Here is a 20,536-nt window from a genome sequence, read left to right on the forward strand (position 1 = left end):
CCACACGCCCCCCGAGAAACAGGCCCGACCATCATGCATACAAATGCCCATGTTGGAACAAGTAAAATCTACAGCGCTTTGAACTTCCAGGGAAATCTTATCATATTAGCCTCACTTTCCATTTTTAAAGCCTCTCAAATGATAAAAATGCTTCCTGACAATGCCTTTCATTTTTTTCTTATTGGTTTACTTAGCAACAAATTGTTAATAATCGACTGGGGGCTCCAGCTCGCCCGTGTGCCTGCCACCATCCATCTTCCCAGGGAGCGGAGAGAGAGTCACAGCCGGCAGAGGGGCTGGCTCTCTTTTCATAGGGGGCTTCTCTTTCCAGGGCCAGGCGGAGGTGATCACCTCTGCCCACAGGGACAGTCCTGGGCACAGGCAGAAGGCTGCAGCTGAAGCCCTGCTTCCCCCGACTGCCTGTATCTGAGGAACTCCCTTTCTGCTCTTGGGGGCTGGCTTGCTCACCACTATGCACACCTCTTATGTCTGCATCTCTGTTCCCCCTCTGCCCACCCCCACCACCGCCCCACCCGGCCCCTCGTGGTCCCACATGCAGTCCTCTCTCTCTTTCATCTAATCTCCTCTGTCCTACAACTCACAGCCCCAGTGGCCCCTTCTCCATCTCGGAATGGTTTACCCAAAGACGTGGAACAGGTTGAAAAATTATGTTCGAGTTCCAGAAGGGCTTAGGGCAGCCCCATTTCACAGGTGCTATGTCAGCCGCGACAGGTTTGCTGGGAAATTCTGATCTCCTGTGTCCTCACACTTTGGGGGTGGGGAGGGCACCCCAAAGAAAAGAAACCCTGGGTATTTGAAAGCAACTGGCATGACAAGAGGAAGCAGAGGGAGAGGGCAGTGTCCTAAATCCGGAGCCCACAGAGCTGTGGAGAAGCAAACCCCTTTGGGATGGCTTCAGGATGTGAGCAGTGTGAATCGACCCCATCCAGAAATCTGACTGGCAGGCTGGTGTGGGGCTCATCGGTACAGACTCTCATTCGCCAAGGAGTGTGTGGGTTCGCGGGGGAGCAGTGTTGGGAGGGTGATTCTTGAAATTAAGCTCTCTTCTGGATGGAGACGAGAGACACCCGCTCAGGGCTGCTGTGGGGAACAGGGAGGAGGGGGCGGGAGGCTAGCTACCATGCATGAAATGCCATCTGCTAAGTGCTTATGTGGGTATCACATTTAACCTTCACAACTTTGTTAGGTAGGCTTCATCCCCATTACGGGAGGAAAAAAACTGGGGCTCATGGAGGTTAAGTCACTTGTTTGGAACCACTCAGCGAGGTGTGATGCAGCCAGCCTCTGCTCTCCAAACCTCACAGGTTACCTCTCGACTGCCATCATATGGATGCTGCTGTAGAACAGTTTAGAGTGGGGACCAAGGGACATGACATGAGGGGGCACCCAGGTCCCATGGCCTCTCTGGTGTCCTGAGCAGACAGTACCAGTTATTTCTAAGCAGCCCCCTTTTGACAATGGTATCAACACCCCATCTGTTCTTGTGTACATTGGGTCTCTGTGAATGGTCTCCAAGAGGAAATTACTAATTCCTTCCTCCATGGGAGGACCTTCTTTCAGGTTTCAGGGTCTGTGTTTATAGATGCTCGCTGGTTTAACTAATCTTATTTCCCTCTTTGTACTGGCTGCTAGGAAGCTCAGGGAAAAAAAAAGATATTTATGTGAATTATAGCTCAGAGCACATAGCTTTTTTTTTTTTTTAAATCCATTCCACACCTGGTTTCATTTATTGCTCCTTTCTCCTTAATTTTCTCATTTACTTACTTTTGTTTTAATCTCTTATACTATGTATGTGTTTGTAGGCCCCCTTTTAGAAGCAGGCACGGCCCAGATAAATAATTAGGTCTCCCACTTGCAGAGGACGTGGCCCCAGCATCTCCTAGAGCCACCTCCCCCAGCCCCTTCTCCCCCGCAGAGGGCCTGAAGTTCTGTCCGCCGGGCGGGCTGCTAGGGCTTAGAGGCTCACGTGCACCAGCTGCTCCTGGGTGTCGTACTCCTTGGTGCAGTCTTCCCAGTGGCAGTTGGTCTCATAGATGATCACTTCGGCCTCCTGCTTACAGTCGTCCCTGTCCAGGTCTTCCTTGAGGTCAGCCAGCTGCTCCTGGGGGAGGAGCAGAGCAACCCGCGTGAGCCACGTTCAGCCACCGGGCCCTGACGGAAGGTCACTACTGGCCCCGGGCGGTCTATGCCAAGGACCCTGAGTTGGTATGGGTGTGGAGACGCACGCATGCACATGCACGCACACGTGAGCACACATGCATGCACTTGTACACACACACGCGTGCATACGTACATGTATGTGCTCAGCCACTTTCCTCAGCTAGCTCCCACCCATCCTTCTCCTGTTGCACAGCTGTCCTGGGGCCCCTCCTTCCTCTCTAATGCTGGCTTGTCATCACCAAAGTGTCCCATCACATCCTGGGTCAACCAACTTGGCGAGGAGAACAGGAGAAAGGAGGGCAGTGACTTTCGCTTATGGGGTTTGGTTTCCTCCGGGAGAGCCAGGGTGGACCGGCATATGCCCGCATGCGATCGCGGTGGGGGCGTTTTCATTTATAGTCTGCACGGGGTCTGCTCCCGCCTGGAGGCAAGAGAACAGCCAACATGCATCTGGCCTGGCCCTTCAGACGACTCACTCTCACACTGTCTCCTCCTTCCAGGACACAGAGTATACCCCGATTCGTGCCCAGGGTTACTGGCATGGTCTCCCAGTGCCCATCCTGTCCTCCCCGCCACAGTCCTAAGACGTGGGCATCTGTGTTCTTGCATCACCACCAGGAAAATGGGTTCAGGGAGAGGCCACCTTGCTCTCTGCAGGGCACTCAGTGAGTGACAGCCCCCATCTGCACTGGCGTCTCCTCATCAGGACAGGGCCCACGTGTGCCCTGTTCAAGGTGGCAAAAGAAAAGCAGGGGACACAAGGGCAAAGGAAAGGCTGGGAGCGAAGGGGAAGGCACAGACGTGCCAGGCTGGGACAAAAGCCACAGGATGTCAAGGATTCCCCGATACCGCACTGGCTGGCTGGGGCAGGCTCAGAGCAAAGCCAGGCAAAGCAGCAGATGTTAGAACGATGGAATGCTTTCCATTTCACACTATCTACAAAACAGCAGGACTATTCTGTTTTTCCCAAGAGTCTCCGGGCGAAACATTTATAGCCCAGATTAAGGGGGCTGACCTCCCCCACAGTCAGAAGCCCCAACCCCTATGGGCTCTAGAGACCACGAAGCGGAGGCTGTAGCTCGCTCGTGAGCCTCATTACTGATGCTGAGTCCATTTCTGCGAGTGGGGAAATCTGCCTCGTGGCTCCCCGGGCTGGCGGCAGACTCACGCCCCTGACCGACTTTCCACTGGAGCTGCAAAGCTTCTGGTTGCTTCTCAGAGTACTTTCCAGTGAACGCACTTGCCCTGAAAAGGCAAACGATGATGTGCAGTATCCTAAGCTCACGGGCAGCGCTGGGTCCACATTAAAAGGAAGTGCAGGTGCGCCCCTGCCCTGAACCTTTAGCAATGGGGGAGGTCGGTGGGGCGGTGGCCCCCTACCCCTGCTCTGCACTGTCAGAAAAACTGCAAACAGACTTATTATTTCTGTACGTCCCGCTTATTTGAAAGAAGACTTGAAGGAGCTGCCAGGTGGACACGTGAGCGGAAGACGGCGCGGGGGCAGGGGGTGCGCTCGGGGCCTCCAGATGGGGCTGGGCATCATCCTAGCCCACGGTTTTGAGGGCTTAAACAGAGCAGGGATTCATTATGCCGCATGCCTGCCAAGGGAAAGCACGCCCATCCACCTTGCAAATGAGACAGGTCACTGAATCAGGACCCTGAGTGACATAGTGACAACCTCTTGTGATAAACAGCTTTCCTTCCACGGACACATTGGAGGAGCCAGGCCAGGCGGGAAGGAGGGCCCTGTGCTGCCTTTCTGGGTTGGAGGGGCGGGGCAGGGGCTCCCCGGGGCTCCGCGTCTGTCCTCACAGTTCCAGCATGTTTATCTCCCCTGGATATGTGCCGTCCTCATCAATTTCAACGGCCCCCGATGATGACCGACCTCGTGGAAACCATGCATCATGTGGAGATGCTTTGGCGTCAGCGAGGGGAGAAGAATTTGTCACCAACTCCTCTGTTTGCCTGACAATAACAGGACCCAATATTTCATAAAAATTAAGTGCCCAGAGCATGCCCGATGGTTTACAGGTTTGATAAAGGATGGTCTGACAGATGTAGGGAAGACGGGGGACAGGAGGTCCCCTGCATCCTTGGTGTCAAAGCTGGTGATGCTGTAGTAACAGATGGAGACCATGCCACTGTCAGAGGCCTGGGGGGGGGGGGGCGGGAGGCCCGCCCGCGGGGTCAGCACTCACACCAAGCCCTTCCTTTCCATGACAGACCTTTGCTGCAAGAACTGGGAGCATCAGCCTGTCATCTCGGAGCATCTGAATAAGTGGCAGGATCTCCAAAGGGACTGGCACAGGGGTTTCAGTCCCGCAACAGACCTGGGCTCTGATTTGCTCCCTCCCTCACCTTCCTGCCAACAATCATCTTCCTTGCCTCCCCTCTGTACCGTGCCTCTCGCTCCCTCAGATGTACATCGAGTCATTAGAAATTCCTACTTCATAGTGACTTTGCATCAGGCCCCGTGCAAACTCTACTGACGTGGGGCCGAATCAGCCTCGTCTCCCAAGTGCAGCCTCTCCAAAGCTTTCAGCGCAGTGCAGCCTACAGGCGACATGAGCTAGGAGCTAGGATGGGCGTCTGGGCACATGCGAGTCCTACTAGCCAGGAGAGTCAGGAAAGGTGGAAGTGGCAGTGAAAGGGGCGAGGTGGGGGGTGGAGTTCTAGGGACGGGGAGCAACTGGACAGGGGCCACAGCCATTCAGGGGACAGGAGTGACTGAGTGTGACTGGGGCTTGTGTGAGGGGCTGGGGTGGGGATGGCTGCAGCCCCAGACATCCATCCATCCATCTGTCCATCCATCCATCCATCCATCCATCCATCCATCCACTCATCCATCCATCTATCCACTCATCCATCCATCCATCCACTCATCCATCCATCCATCCATCCATCCATCCGTCTATCCATCCATCCATCCATCCACTCATCTATCCATCCATCCATCCATCCATCCATCCATCCATCCATCTATCCATCCATCCATCTGTCCATCCATCCATCCATCCATCCATCCACTCATCCATCCATCTATCCACTCATCCATCCATCCATCCACTCATCCATCCATCCGTCTGTCTATCCATCCATCCATCTATCCATCCGTCCATCCATCCATCCACTCATCCATCCATCCATCCATCTATCCATCCATCTCTCCATCCATCTCTCCATCCTCCCTCCATCATCTATCCATCCATCCATCCATCCATCCGCCCATCCGCTCTTTCATGCAGAACGTGTTTGATGAGCATGTAACGTGCAGGGTGCTGGGGACACAGCTCTGGTCCTCCCTGAGCTCACGGTGTCCCCGCCCTCTCTGGTTCACTCATTCATGCAGGCAGCTGTCCGTTCGTCCATTCACCACCAGGGCCAAGGTCCCAGGTCCGCTCACCCAGCTGGAGGACGGCCAGGACAGCCAGTAGGTTACCTGCGTCAGGGTCAGCGGGGAGGCTGGCCGCAGGCCCTCTGCCTCTGTCTTGACCTTGCTGCGCTTATGAATTACGATGGGGTTCACGGTGCTGCTCACAGCCGATTCGCTGTTCTGCTTGTTCTGAGGGAGGGAGCAGGGGAGTCCGTCATGCAGGGGCAGGGTGGGGACACCCCAAGTTCTGTTTGGGCTTTACCTCAGGGATCCTCCCCACGTAGGTTGGGGCAGCACTTCTGTTTGAAGTTTCAGAAGCCGGGTCTCCCGACTTGGACCTCTGGCTGGGGGGCACAGCCACGAGAGAGCCCAGAGCTCGGCCTTCCAACCCCCCCCCCCCACCACCTCCCTGGGAATGGAAAAGAAACCCTCTCTTTGCGAAATGTGGGCCTTCACTCCTGTTCCAGCAGCCTCAGCTTCTCAGCCCTCTGGAGCAGGGGGTCTTGAAGCATGAGAGCAGAAGAACAGGGCCGGGCCAGCCCGGGGAGCAGGAAAGAAGGGCCTGGTCACAAGAGCTGATAGCTACTGTCTGGGGGGAGGTGCCAGGTGGACACCTGGAGCCCTGGGGTGGAGAGGGAGGGCGTCCTGGAAGAGGGGCTGCTCCAGACAGGGTGGGGTCTTGCCTTCGTCCCAGCACATGCTCACCTCTGGGCTCCGCCCTGCCAGGTGGCTGGCCTGGGAGGTGGCGCGACCTCGAGAACTGTCATCGTGAACGTTAGCCACGATCCGGGTCCCCACGGGGCTCTGCGCACCCAAGCTCAGGTATGCGCACAACGACCCGATTAGGCGGCAGGCCCCACTCCGCGCATGCGTTAGCCCAGGCTGAAAGATGCTTCCAGCGAGTTGGGGTCCAAAACGCCGTCTGGCGGAGTCCACAACTGTGTCCTTCCACGCCCCGATACTGCCTCTAAAACCATTTCCTCATGTGCAAAATGGGGCTTCATTCAGCAAAAAATAATGGCGCTTCCTGTGTGCCTGGCACCGTACCAGCACGCCCTGCCACGTCGAAGGCCTGCTGGAGAGCTCAAGTAAGATGGCCTTTGGTCAACCTAGGCTCTAAGTACCGAGTACATTGTACTCTGTCTGCCAGAGCCTGAATTCTAGGGTTGCTCCGTCTACTCATTATGTTGATAGGACAGGCGACCACAGAATTTATAGGCCAGGCACTTGCCAGCGAAAGTGAGGGTGTCAGGACCCCGCCCAGGTCTCCTGATCCAGCATCCGGCCCTTTTGATCCCGTGGCCTATCGCCAGAAGGCATCCCACCAGTCACACCTGAGCGGGGAGTCCTTCCACAAGTTCCCGGCATGAGACGGCAATGATCAGCTCTAGTGGGGCCCCGGGAACCCGGGGACCCACCTACCTGGGTGGCGTCGCTCAGACAGGTGGCGCTGCCGCTGAGCTGGGTGGGCGTGGCATTGATGGAGGCGAGGGCCATGGGCTGCTGGGCCAGGAAGGTGGGCGAGGGCTGGATCAAGGGCGGGGTGTGTCCGAAGGCTGAGCCCAGGCCCCTCTGCTGGCTCAGGATCTGCTGGTAGGCTACCGGGTTGATGGGGTGGGGGAAGGTGAAGGCTGGGCTGCAAAGGAGAGCAGGCAAGTCACGGAACGGAGTTGGGGGGGGGGGGGGCGGAGGCTGTTTGGTCAAGGCTTCCTGCGCAGAGAGGACCCTGCCAGGGATCGGGAGGGGCGTGTTGCTTATCTTGCGGTCAGCATGGCTTTACCTGGCTCAAGACCCACCACTGTTTGCCATCTCAGGCCTCACGGGCTGTGCTCGCCTGCAGGCCACGCCCCAAGACCCAGCCTTCACCCCAGGGAGGGGCCAGGCGCCATCTCAGGCCTACACCCCAGCCCTTCACCTCTCTGACGCCTGAGAGGCATTCCCGACCATCTGAGCCCCACTGGGCCCTGAGGCCGCTTCTGATGCCCGCTTGTCCAGGACACATGCCTTGGGCCCTGCAGCTCGCATCACCCCCTCTCTTCTTTCACTTCTGGTGCACCTCTAGGTTCTTTTATGCCATCTGCATATGAGCCCTCTCTCCAGAACACGATACTGCGGAAGTAATGCGGACCTCCAAGGCTAAGCCATATAAGACATGTGGCTTGGGTGGCTCGGTCAGTTGAACGTCCAACTCGTGATCTCGGCTCAGGTCATGATCTCAAGGTTCATGGTATGGAGCCCCTCATTGGGGCTTGAGATTCTCTCTCTATCTCTCAAAATAAGTACATAACTTAAAAAGAAAAAGACATGTGGCTTCCTCCTTGCTCTCTCCTGCATCAGTCACTCGGGGCGGGGGTGGGGGAGCCAGCCGCCATGCAGTGAGGAAGCTCAAGCAGCCTTATAGAGAGACTCCCGTAACGTGAAATAAAGGCAAGTCTTCAGGTGCCTTACAGCCCTGGCCGACACCTTCAGCGCAGGCTCGTGAGACCCAGCGCCAAGCCAGTCTCATTTTCTTGACCCCAAGAAACAGTTCGAGATGGTAAATGCTCGTTGTTGCTTTAAACAGCTAAGGGTTCGGAGTAATTTGTTTTGTAAAAAAAGACAGCCAACATCCTTGTTACCACTTCGATCTCTGCACGTCCCAGGGCCAGGCTCTCCTGACATTCCTCACACCTCCTGGCCTCCCTGAGGAGGGTTGCGGGGAGGAAATGAGTTGAGTCAAGGTGGTTGGGTCTGAGTCCTTGGAACAGCCATGGGCTGCACGGTGGAGTGGGGGCGGGGTGGGGACAAGGGCGAATGGTGTGAGGTCTGGGTGTGCCGTGCTGTGACCACAGCGGGAAGCTGGCTGCCTGCTCGGAGACCTGGCATGGCCCAAGTCGGCGTCACAACCTGCGCCACCAATGGCTGTGGCTGCCATAAAACCTTGGGTTTTATGGTTGACTCTTTCGTGCCAGGCCCAGTAAACATACTTTTCACATCAGAGAGTAGCTTTGCGGGATGAGCGGACATAGGAAGACGTACTCGAATGTCGGCACGTTGCCACATCATCGCGGTCGGTGTGGAATTCAGGGAGCGGTTGCAAGCACACCGACTCACAAATGCAACGTGTCCTGTCTTTCTCCACGGGTCGAAAGCATGGGCCCTCCCCCACGTGGCCCCCAGCCCACCTTCTGGGGCTCGGCCGCCCGCATGCCGGCTGGGCTCACCTGAGGGTGCCTGCTGACAGGTGGCCGTAGGAGCCGCTGGCCGCCGAGCTGCTGCGGGAGTTGTTGATGTAGGCCACCAGCGAGTTGGGTGACGTCCGGATCATCCGCTGCAGATCCAGGCTGGCGTCTGACAGCGGGGAGATGGACAGCGCCCGCTTGCGGCTCAGGCGGGGCGTCACCCGTGGGCTGGAGAAGCGCGACACTGTGGGGACAGCCAACCCCAGGCATCACTGTGCTTGTAGGGGGTAGAATTGGGGAAGGGGGACTGGTGGGGGGGGGGACATCGGGAAGAGCCTTTGAGGACGGTGTAATGAGAACCACAGCTGGGGGCTCTTGGGCAAGGGCCCTGGCCTCTCTCCAACTCAGTCTGCTTATCTATAGAATGGGATGGATCCATGCATGACGTGGTGGGGGTGTGAGAAACACAGGTCAGATGCTTGGGGGAGAGAATATGTTCGCTGCACATAAGTTAGTGCCTTTACTATTAGTTTTGCAGGGAGCGGGGCTGGATTCCGCAACGCTTAAGGCGTAGCAGCTAAGTGTTGAAGAGCTTGGTGGCCACGACTTGAACCCACCTGTGAAGCTAGCGCGAGGTCGAGAAACAGGCATGGCCAGCGTCCTTCCAGACCCACCCCAAGGGCAGCCACTATCCTGGCCTCTGGAGTTGCTCGAGGCTTCGAGAACCTGTCACCTTAAGCACTCTTCATGCACAGGCACGCACCCCAGCCACCACCCCACCGCTCTCTCTGACGGCCCCTCGCATAAGCTCTCACCCCTCACCGGTAAGGAACTGCGGGAAGGAAGACAGCCTGAACCAGAGGGGGGGCTCCTTGACCCTGGGGTCACACTCTCCCGCCTGGCTCCAGACTGCGCCCCCGCCCCCCAGTCAGGGTTCTGGCTCTCTCCTCTGGACAAACAATGGACTAGAATAAACGACCTGCCAGTGTCACCGGGCAACTCCCACATGCTCTGTGTCTGCCCTTTCCAGACCCTCCCTGAGCCCTGGGTTCCTCTCTGCGCAAGGGTCTCCTGGATCTGACCCCTGGGGCTGTGGTGAGGAGTACATTACACAGCAGGGGCACCTAAACGCTTTGCCATGCCCCTGCATTTCTGGATATCGGCACCGACACCTCTTTCTGTGCCCCTTCGGGGGCCTCCAGGTTCCCTTTGGGCTGGAGGGGTTGCCTGTAGACAGCTCCAGAGGCTATTGGTGCACACCTCTGCTACACGCAGCCTGCCTCCATGCCTGTGCTCGGCCGTTCCTGGGCTTGTGATGCCCGCCTTCTTCCCTTCTGTCCGCTCAGAGCTGCTTAGACCCCACAGGTGCTCCTCCTCCAGAGAGGCGGCAGGTTGCCCTGGCTGCAGGGTTGGTGTGTTGGTGCCTTGTCCCCACAGCTGTGGGGGCACTAAGGGCAGGGCTGACGGCCTGGGGATCTCTGAGCCCCCATCCCCAGTGCCAGCCAGCCCCTGAGAAGGTTCGGGGCCTATTTGGCCTGTGTGAGTGCATAGACCCCCCCAGCTACCAACAGCAGAAGCCTCAGCAGAGCCCCTGCCCACGACCTCATGCCCCCAGGTCCCCTGCTGGGCCCTGGGGGCACCCATGCCTGGCGCTCCTCCGACCCCTCGCCCTTGGCAAACCCGGGAAGCCCCTTTCTTCCTGGGCCACTGGGATAAACAGCCTCTGACGGGAGTTGGCCTGATGCCTTTCCATTGTTACCTCCTTCATGACTGAGTCTGCCCTCAAAGCCCCCTGCAGGTTCCCTTCCTCTCCCCCTCCTCCTATTCCCCCCAGCCCACTGCTAGCCTGGGTCATCCCAGGGCCCTTAGCTAATTGCTGTCCCATCCACATTCCTCACCACAGCCCGAGAGAGCTTCTTAATGTGTAAATTGAATCATGTCCCTGTGCCCCCCTGCCCTAACCTTTCCAAAGCTCCCAGTACTATTAGGAAAAAAGTCCAAATGCTCAGGGTGGCTTTTGCTTGGAGGCCCTGTGGGTGCCCCCTGCCCACCTCTCCAGCTTCATCCTGCCCACCTCCCAGGCTCTGCTCCAGCCACCTCCCAGCTCCCTACTCCTGTCACCTGTCTTCTGGCACAGGGCCTTTGCACATGCCCATTCCTCTGCCTGAAGTGCTCTCCCTTCCTCTCTGTGCTCAGACCTCCATGGGTTATCACTCTCCCAGGGAGAGCACCCTGACATCCTGATTGGGAAGTTACCCCCATCCCAAACGGGGGGGGGGGTCACGTTGTCAAGTCCGCATGCACCGGTGTGGTTATCTGATTGCTTCTGCCCCTCCCACCTTTATGCATCAGGGACTTGGGTCCTTTCCCCCACCGTTGTATGCATACACATACACATATGCATCCATTCGGTGGTGAGCCCGAATGGAAGATGGCAAATGTTGAGCCGTGGACACAGGTGAGGGACAGCAGAATCACAGCCAGGGCAAGTCAATATTTATGCACTGCCCTGAAGGTGCTGGGTACTGTTCTGAGCACTCCAAGGTATTAAGTTGTTTAATCTTTAAAGTATTCAATAGCGTCAACTGCCCTAGAAGGAAGGAACTATTACTACTGTCGTTTTATGAATAACAGAGGCCATGCAGCCAGGGGAAGTGCAGAAGTAGACTTGGAAGTCAGGCAGTTGGCCACCAAAGCACTCAGCACACCGCCTCCGCCCAGGGTAGAGAGAAGACGCACCTTGCGGGGAAGGATGTGCTTGGAGGTGGGGGCTGGGGTGGTCAGATGCACATACACACCATGTGGGAACACACAGCTGGGCCACACCAAACCCAACACTTAGTGCTTGGAGCACATCACTCAGCCTCCTGAGCCTCTCTTTGCCCATCTGTACAATGGGGGCGGTACAGCTTGGCTTGCAGAGTTATCTCGAGGACACCAGCAAACCACCGAAGAGCTGAAAGCCCAGCAGACCTTCTAAAACGAAACTGAGAATTAACGTCGCTTCTTCAGGGGCGAGGAGGACGGCTTTGATGGGCAGGATGAGCGTAAAACTAATACTGGAGTGAGGGACAGCAAATCTAGAAAACACAGTTGGGCCACACAGCAGTACGTCTGTCACTACAGCATTCACTCATCTGTCCATTCATCCGGGCTCCTCTAGGCTTCTTTGTTCTTATTTACTGAGTTCACTCCCCGTCGGTCCTCACTTCCAAGGAAAATCAAAGATGCAAACGTGAATCCTCCCAAAGAGTCCTGTCACTTACGAACCGAGTGGCAAATGGAGAGACACGAGGTGGGAGGGACAATCCAACATCCTGTAGACTAAGAAATACACTCATCCTTCTAATGCATGTTCTAAAAAAAGACTTTGCTGCTAATATTTGGATTCCCACCCTCTCACGTGCCCCTAACAAGAGGAAACAGGGCAAATCTGACAGTGATATTCATCTCTGTTATTCCCACCCCTCGAGGGAAATATGTTTATTAATGTGCCTCTTCCCTTGATAAATTACTAAATAGAAAGAAAATCCTGGCACTCATTTCCTGTGGCTTCTCCTGTGATTTATGACCGGGGACTGGCAGAGCTGTTGCGTCCATTCATCTGTGGATGAGCCTGCGCCGATTTCTGTCAGCCGCCGGGGGGGACCGGACACCAGCCTGCCCTCACCCGGGCAGATGCCCCATGCTACCCACTCCTGCTGCCGCTTGCATCTGGATCCTGTTTCAGCCACTACGTCTTTCTTTTGCTCATTCATGTGTTAGTTCATTCACCCATCAGAGCCTTGTCGTGGTGACGGTATGGCAGGCATCGGGCTGGACGCTTTCGGGGATTGCAAGCAAGGGAGGGGACCCTCGGCCCTGCCCTCCTGTGAAGCTCACTGTCCAGGTGAGAGAAGAAAATGGTGCCCAGAGCACTGGGCAGGGCTCCTGGGATTACTAGGTAACTCCAGAGTGCTTGGGGACATCGCTGCTTTCCCTGGGGGCAGCCGGGAAGGGCAGGAGGTTTGAGAACGGGCCCCTGGTGCAGGCAGACCATGTTCTGACCCTGCTTGACTGCTCTGATCTGGGTGACTTTGGGCGAGGCTCTGAACCTCCCTGAGCTGCTTCCTCACCTGGAAGATGGGCCAACAGTATCCACCTCTGGGTTGCTATGGGCTTGTGACCAGCATGTCACCCGAGCTCGGGGGGGGGGGGGTGTCCCAAGGACCCAGGAACCTGGAATGAGGGCGGCAGGAGGAAGCAGGGGCTGGCTCCCCAGGACGTGGGCGGGGCAGGTGGGGCACCAGCAGTGGAGACAGCTGTGTCCCAGCACCACCTCCCAGGAGGCCTTTCTGTGCCAGATGCTGTCCTGAGCGTGGGACTGGGACACGCCCCCCTGGCGGTGGCAGGACACAGCCTCGTGGCCTGGCTCGTGGGCCCTGGGTCCTCACCGGTTAGGGAGCATCCCTGCACAGACCAGCCCCGCCCACATACCTTCTGGACTCACTGAGGAAATGCTCTAAGGAAACCCAACTGGAGGACCTCAACCTGCCCCACACTTAGCCGTCCGCAGCCCCCTCACCCCCTCTTATGGGGGGATTGAAAACACCTCGGCTTTGGAGCCCAGAGGCTTGGGGTTGAGACTGGCCGGCACCATTTCCCAGTTCTGTGATGTAGACAAATTTAGGGCTCAGGCTCAGGGCCTCGGCTTCCTCGCCTGTAAAGTGACTTCGTGTCTGTGCCGGTTCACCAGGTGACCCACATACACTACCTAGCCCGGGTCTGCACACAGCAGTCCTGCCCCTCGGGGAACCTGTGGCCTGCTCTCCTCTGCCTCAGTCTCCCTCCCGTCTGCAGGCTGGGCACGGACTCCCGGCCCGACTGGGGCCTCCGGCAGTCCCTCCAGTGGCTCCTCCTGCCTCTCTGTGGTGTGATCAATGTAATTGGTCTCTGAAAACCCCCTTGGACCCGCAGGCAGCATAAAGAACGGGCGTCAGAACGGAGGTGACATCCAAGTCAAATTAGTGTCAATATGACAATAAAATATACAGCTCGGAGGAAATATGGGCTGTAAACAGACAACATTTCAATCGGAAACATTTCAATCTTCTCAGTGTGGTGGGAGGAGGGGGTGGGTTGTGGCGGCTCCCACACTGCCGTGCAATCACCAATATTCAACAGCATAAAACAAGAACATTCCATTTTAAGGCCCCGGTGACAACCGGTGAATTCCCCGCCCTCCGGAGAACCAGTAGGCAGAGCGATAGCCTTGGACTCCCTGACCGCTGATCTATTACCTCCCAGCACAGTATCACTTTCCACTCTTCCTGCTATAAATCAGCCTCCTTTAAGAACAAGAGGCAACGGGCCTCCATCGACCACCAGGAGGCTGAGAGGCCCCTGGCCAGGGAGGGACGTGGGAGATGCCCTTTGTCCAGCCTGCAGCCTGGTCCTGGGACCCGGGAGCAGGGCAGGGCTTGGATTTTCGCTGCAGCGAGAGCCCCGGCAGAGGCCCCCTCTGCCTTCCTGCCTGCCCCACACCACCGTGGGGATCTCCTCGACACACGCTCAACCCAGATGAGGTTATTTTGGGCTTGACGGAGGCAAGGACACGGACGTCTTCCTCAGAGCATATCTGGTTTCCCATATGAGAAAAAATACAAGGTTCTATTTTAAGGTCTATTTATTTAACCCCAAAAGGTGAATGTATGAAAAATGCAAGGATTATTACACAGAGCCACCCGTGGAACTTATCGAGCACCACGAGGGCACGACTTGGCATGCTATGCACCATTGTGTATGCCTGGCACATAGGAGGTGCTTAAGAAATACCCCCAGAATGAATGAGAGAGAGAGAGAAGGCTCAGTTTCCTGAACTTCCCACAAAGTCATGAGGCCCCCTGTACCTGCACAGAGCTTACCTGTCATGGTCATGGTTATAAGAGGCTTTCTAACATGAACACACGTATTCTCGGAGAGTCTCAGGACCCTTCCACAGGTGGCCTCTGAGCCTGCACAATTCCGTGACCGTCTGAGCAAAAAGAAGGTCTACACTTCACTGGGTGGACTAAAGCTTCCTGGGAGGGTCTCTCCCCACACCCATGCAGCTGGGACCAGCAGGAGCTGATGGGTTTTCCCTGCTCCCCAGTTTATAGGAAGGGAGAGGCTGGGGATACTCCAGAGGCTGACCTGAGCTGTGCGCACTGGGGTCTAATAGATGCATGTGAACAACACATCCACTTGGGCATCAGAGCTGAACAGAAATGGCTAAAACATTAAAAAAATTTTTTGATGTTTATTTGTTTTTGAGAAAGAGAGACAGAGCGTGAGCGGGGGAAGGTCAGAGAGCGGGAGACACAGAATCTGAAGCAGGCTCGAACTCACAGGCCGTGAGATCATGACCTGAGCCGAAGTCGGACGCTTAACCGACTGAGCCACCCAGGCGCCCCAGAAATGCCTAAAACATTTTTAGAAGCAGAAGCAAATGTTCTGGTTGTAGTTCAAACTGGCTTGAAAAAAAAAAAAAAAGAACCGTATTAAGTAATGACAGATACAGGATATTGTGTCGGCCTACTCTTAATTTCCTTGGATCGTAAAGGATTGGGACCAAAGGAAAAGAGTCATCTGTTCCTGAAATCCTTTAGGGTTCAGAACCGCGCCCCCCCCACCCCCCCACCCCCTGCCAAGCCTCACCCCCAGCCTCAGCAGATCTGGGGTGAGAAACTGATATGCCTGCCCAGGTCCGGGATGGAAACTTCCCTCTATACCCTGAAGACAATCACGTTCCCGAGAGGAGAGGTGGAGAAAGGATGGTGGGTGGGTGTGATGAGTCCAACGCGAGCGCAGCGCTCTCACGCCCACTGATGAGCTCACCTCCCTTGCTCCTGCTCAGCCCCAGATGCTGCCAAATGCTGAGCGCCCCTGAGAACAAAGCTGCCGTGTTCCCGGCCACCTCCCCAGCTCCCTGCAAAGAGCCGACAGCTGCTTGACCCCGGATAGTTCCCCAATTAGTTTGCATCTTTCTATCCTAGGTTTTTTGGTGACCACCACTCACTCACTCAGTCACTCTGCAAACACAGAGGCCTGCTCCTTGGCTGCCATGCTCCCGGACCTGGGGAACCCCCCAGTTTGTCAACGGAGAAGCAGCAGCCAGTTACAGCCCCGCAGGTGGGAGGGAGGGAGCGCGAGCAGAGCTGACGCGGTTGAGGTGGGGCTGGATCCGGGTGGTGTCTCAGAAGTGGCGGCTGACTGGGGTCCGAACACACGGAGCAGAAGCGAGCTGGGCAAGCCCGCAGGGAAGGGCATTGCAGGCAGAGGGAGCAGAGCAATTGTCTGGGAGGCTTCATTTGGAGCCGGGCGGTGGGAGGCAGTGTGCGAGGAGGGGGAGGGGCGGGGAAGACTAGGCTGCAGGGGAAGGCCACTCAAGCCGGGTTATAAAGCCTGAATCTTGCCCTGAGGGTGACGAAAGCCACAGGGATGCACAATGACGGAGGGGATGAGAAATTACTGCGAGGCAGCCGTGAGGAGCCCGAGCTGAACGGCAGTGCTGGGAAGGTGGCAAATAACAGGACCGCTGTGGGGGGTTGACGACTCAGACGTGGCAGGCCTGGGGCTGGAACGGATGGGAGGCATGGGGCGGTGGCCACGAGGAGTTTTGGCACTAGGCTAAGCACGCGGTGGACAGCGACACAGGCAATCGATAGACAAAACTCCCACAGGAGGGGAAGATGTGAACGAGGGAAAAGGCTAGAAAGACACAGGAAGTAGTGTTGATGGAGTCGCTCCTGCACGCCAGGCACTGGCCAAGTTCACATGCACGACCTTACTCAGTAGTGTGTTTAGTCCAACTGGCATGTGGGGCTAGGAATCACTGTCCGGACCCCATCCGGTGCCCCCGGCTCCCTTGGGTCATCTCCCACGGTGGGGACGCGCACAGGCAGTGCTGGCTTAGATGTGTCTGCAGCTCACTGCCCCAACTCCCTTCCCAAGGCCACCCCAAAGGGCAGCATCCACTCTGGCCCGGCTGCTCTAGGCCGAGCTGGAACACGTCTGACCCAGCAGGCCCTCCCTGAGGCCATGGCTCTTGGGGTGACAGATGTGTGGTGCTGCCTGGAGGCAGTGTGCCCAAGGGAAGAGCCAATGTGTTGGTGATAAACAGCGGGGCTTGAAACCCCAACTCACAGCCTAGGCAAGTCACACGACCCCAGTGTGCTCATCTTAAAGTAGAGATGACAATTCCAGCCTCAGAAGACGGCTGAGGGCAGTCACAGGGCAGGTGCTCATGTTGGCTGACTCGGCCTCTCCTGCCCTCTGGGGACACCTGCCTGACCAGACCCTCTGCCGTGGTTTGTCTGTGTCTGCCCGCTGTCCAGCTGGCCTGGTACCGGCCACCCTGAGGCCTTGGGAGGCCCTGCGTGGGGGGATGTGACGTTCGGACGTGGCTATTTAAGGACTAGTTGCATTGTACCTGTTGTCTGGTTTCTAATTTTGACAAGTGGCCTGTACACACAGCTTTACTTGAGCCCCACCCTCGCCACCTGCTGACACGCCGCCTGCCTCCCTGTGGGGAGCACCAGAGGGCTATGGAGAGGCACAGGGGCGGGACAGACCCAGGGATCACATTCTGATGGCATCCCTCAGGCCATGTCAAGGTGATGGGGCCGTGAGAGCCAGTGTTGGGAGAGGCTCCAGGGCTCTTCCCCAGCAACACTCTTGTGGGGAAACAGGTAGTGCCCAGCGGGGTTCAGGAGCCACACGAGGTCGCTCTTGTAAGTGTGAGGCGAGAAGGGCAGAGAGAGACGAGAAGGATCCAGAAGAGGGGAGAGGAGGGAGAAGGCGTGTGTCCTGGAGGAGGCAAGAGCTCAGCCAGGTCTTAGGAAGTGAGGGGCTCAGCTTTGCCCCAGGCAATAAGGGGGAGCTGCAGTGGCTGGTGTGGACAGCCAGTACTGGGGGACAGGAGGGGGCTGAGGGGTGCAGGGACCCACCCTGAGTCACGCGGCCCAGTAGGTACCAGGCCATCCCTCTCTGGCAGGTCTCCCCTGGGCCTGCGTGCTCCCGGCCATCGGGGACTGCAAAAGCCGTCCCAGGCAGAGCTGGAGGAGGATAAATCTGCAGAAGCCGCCTGCCCCCCCTGCCCCCTGCCGCTGTGGTTTCTAGCTCCACTGCCTGGCCTGGATCCCTGGGTATCTCTGGGCTAGGCTCCAAGAGCAGCAGGTAGAGTGGCATTAACTGGGGGAGGCGGGCACTTAGCCTTTCCCCCTTCCTCTCTCCTCCAAGAGGCGGGGGCTCCATGCTGATCCCAGGGGCTCATGGTCAGGGGGCCAGGCCACAGGCTCCTCTGTGAAATCAGGATAGTATTTGGTGGGAAGGAAAGACTTGGTATTTTAGGGACACCCAGAGCATTACCTACCCAGAACACTGGATATCCTGCCTGCCAGACGTGCCCTGCCTGCAGCCTCCAGCTCAGTCACTAACTGTCCAATTGTTCAGACCCAAGACCCTGCTGTTGTCTTTGATGCCCTTCTTTCTTCCTAACTCCTCATCTGGTCTGGGGACAAATCTTGTGGCTCTATCTAAAATGTGATTGCTTCTCCACACCTCCACTACCTGGACCTTCTGCTTCCACCTTGCCCTTAAGCCTCTTCTCAGATCAGCAGCCGCAATGGAACTCCTTTTAAGAATAAGTCTGATCTCGGGGCACCTGGCTGGCTCAGTCAGTTGAGTCTGACTTTGGCTCAGGTCATGATCTTGTGGTTCTTGAGTTCAAGCCCCGTGTCGGGCTCTGTGCTGACAGCTCAGAGCCTGGAGCCTGCTTCGGATTCTGTGTCTCCCTCTCTCTCTCTGCCCCTCCCCTGGTCGTGCTCTCTCTCTCTCAAAAATAAATAAATTGTTAAAAAAAAAAAAAAAGTCAGGTCTCATTACTCCTCTGTCCAATCCCCCTCCAAGGGTCCCATGATGCTTAAGCCAGACAAAGTCTTACCAAGCCCTGACCAGCCTGCACAACCAGCCCCAGAAATCTGGCCTCACCCTACTCCTGCCCCGCCCACTCACTGGGTGCCAGGCATGCTGGCCTCCTGGCTTTTTCTTGAACTCAGAGGGCATGCTGCTGCCTCAGGCCCTTTGCACTTGCTGTTTCCCTGCCTGGATCATTCTTTCCACATATTTCTGTACTGCTCACCTCCTTTAATTCTTGCTTGAATATCATTTTCCCAGGGAGGATTTCTCAATTTCCTCATTCAAGACTATACCCACCCCCCACCCCCCACTTCACCCCAGTGCTTCCTACTCCATTCTTGGCTTTGTCTCTCCCTATCACGTTGTAAGTTCCATGAAAGCAGAAACGAGTGTGTTTTGTTCCCCAGTCTGCAATTGCTAAAACATGTCCTGGCTTGCGGCGACTCACTAAGTGTTTGTGGGAGTTGCTCAGACTCGGTCCCCTGCGGACAGCAGTCATGGCAAGCATCCCAGACCACTCCTTAGGGCTCCTCACCCACAGAAGGAGCGGCGTCCCCTCTCCCGCTCCCCGCCCCTGCCCAGCACTCACCATCCACCGGATTGAGGTAGTCGTGGAGGTGGGGTGCACTGGCGGCACCCCCACTCTGCACCAGCAGGTCCCCGTATGGTGCAGGGTGGCCCGCCATGAGAGTCATCTGGTGGTAATAGTCTGAGGGGTTGGTGCCCGGAGGGGGGAGGCCAAACAGTCCCCTCTCCTTGAGGTGCTCGTGGGCCACTGTGGGCAGGAGGGAGGGAGAGAGAAAGAAGCCATCAGGACATGGCACCAAATAGAGAAACACACATAAGGCTTCGCGAGCTCCCCCTAGTGCCCGCCGGTCCTTCCTCTGCCCCTGGGTCCCCTCCCCCAACTGAGCAGACGAGGTGGGGTGGGGCGTGTTCCTGCTGATGGGGACCCAGATCCGCAAGCCTCCGCGTCCGCAGAGCCGTAAACAACCGCCCCTTCCTTCCCGTGCAGGCCCCACAGGAGACAAGATACCCAGGCTGACAGCATCCCCTGTCCACCGTCCAGCAGAGCCTTCAAAAGGAAACGAAGATGTAAACTTTTTTTATTAGTTTTCTTTATTTTTGAGAGGCAGGGAGAGACAGAGTGCGTGTGGGGGAGGGGCAGAGAGAGAGGGAGACAGAGCTGTCAGTACAGAGCCCGACGCGGGGCTCAAACTCACGAGCTGTGAGATCATGACCCGAGCCAAAGTCGGACGCTTGACCGACTGAGCCACCCAGGCGCCCCGGGAAACGAAGACGGAAACGAAGACGCTGTGGGGGTCGGCCTGGCCTGAACAGTCACGGCGAGATCACCCGGACCCGGCCAGATCAAGCTCCCGGCCTGGCCTGCGACCGCGGGACCCCGAGCTGTCTGCCTCCAGCCCTGCACTCAGCCCCTCCGGGGGCTCAGCCAAGAGGCAGGGAGGATGAACTTCGGAGCATCTTCGAGGGGGCCTGGCACTCCGGCGCGGAGCTTGGAGCCATACATACCCATTGAGAGTCCTGCCTTTCACCAGGTGTGCAAAACTGGGAAGGGGCCTCCTTTCTCAGCTGCCTCAGTTTTCCATCCGTAACACGGAGGCACTAATACTCACGACTCAAGTTACTATTCAAAATGTCAGTGATGGCCGGCATCGTGCTGAGTGCTTGCTGGGCCTGTGCGGGCAGTGCTGAGGGACTCACGTTCATTCTCAGTGTCAGCATCCCCATGTGCTATGACCTCAGGGCCACCATTACCACCACCCCCCACTGGCACATGGGGACTCTGGCAGTCTCTGCTCTTTGTCTTGGCAAAAAGCAAAGATCTCATCATATGCCCTGGGCAGAGAGAAGCCAGTCAATG

General features: G+C 56.9%; 1 protein-coding gene across 1 annotated transcript in view; it reads right to left on the reverse strand.

Annotated features, from left to right (window-relative positions):
* GLI2 (GLI family zinc finger 2) overlaps positions 1-20,536 on the reverse strand; it is a 175,780-nt gene that overhangs the window by 3,668 nt on the left and 151,576 nt on the right. The window contains exons 4-8 of the mRNA XM_032594103.1: positions 19,241-19,426; positions 8,758-8,959; positions 6,977-7,190; positions 5,621-5,743; positions 1,988-2,122 (exon numbers count right to left, since the gene is read on the reverse strand). Of these exons, the coding sequence (XP_032449994.1) occupies positions 1,988-2,122; positions 5,621-5,743; positions 6,977-7,190; positions 8,758-8,959; positions 19,241-19,426 (860 nt within the window). The remainder of the gene's footprint in view (positions 1-1,987; positions 2,123-5,620; positions 5,744-6,976; positions 7,191-8,757; positions 8,960-19,240; positions 19,427-20,536) is intronic.

The sequence above is a fragment of the Lynx canadensis genome, chromosome C1, assembly GCF_007474595.2.
Source record: "Lynx canadensis isolate LIC74 chromosome C1, mLynCan4.pri.v2, whole genome shotgun sequence".
In the NCBI taxonomy this organism is placed as follows: Eukaryota; Metazoa; Chordata; class Mammalia; order Carnivora; family Felidae; genus Lynx; species Lynx canadensis.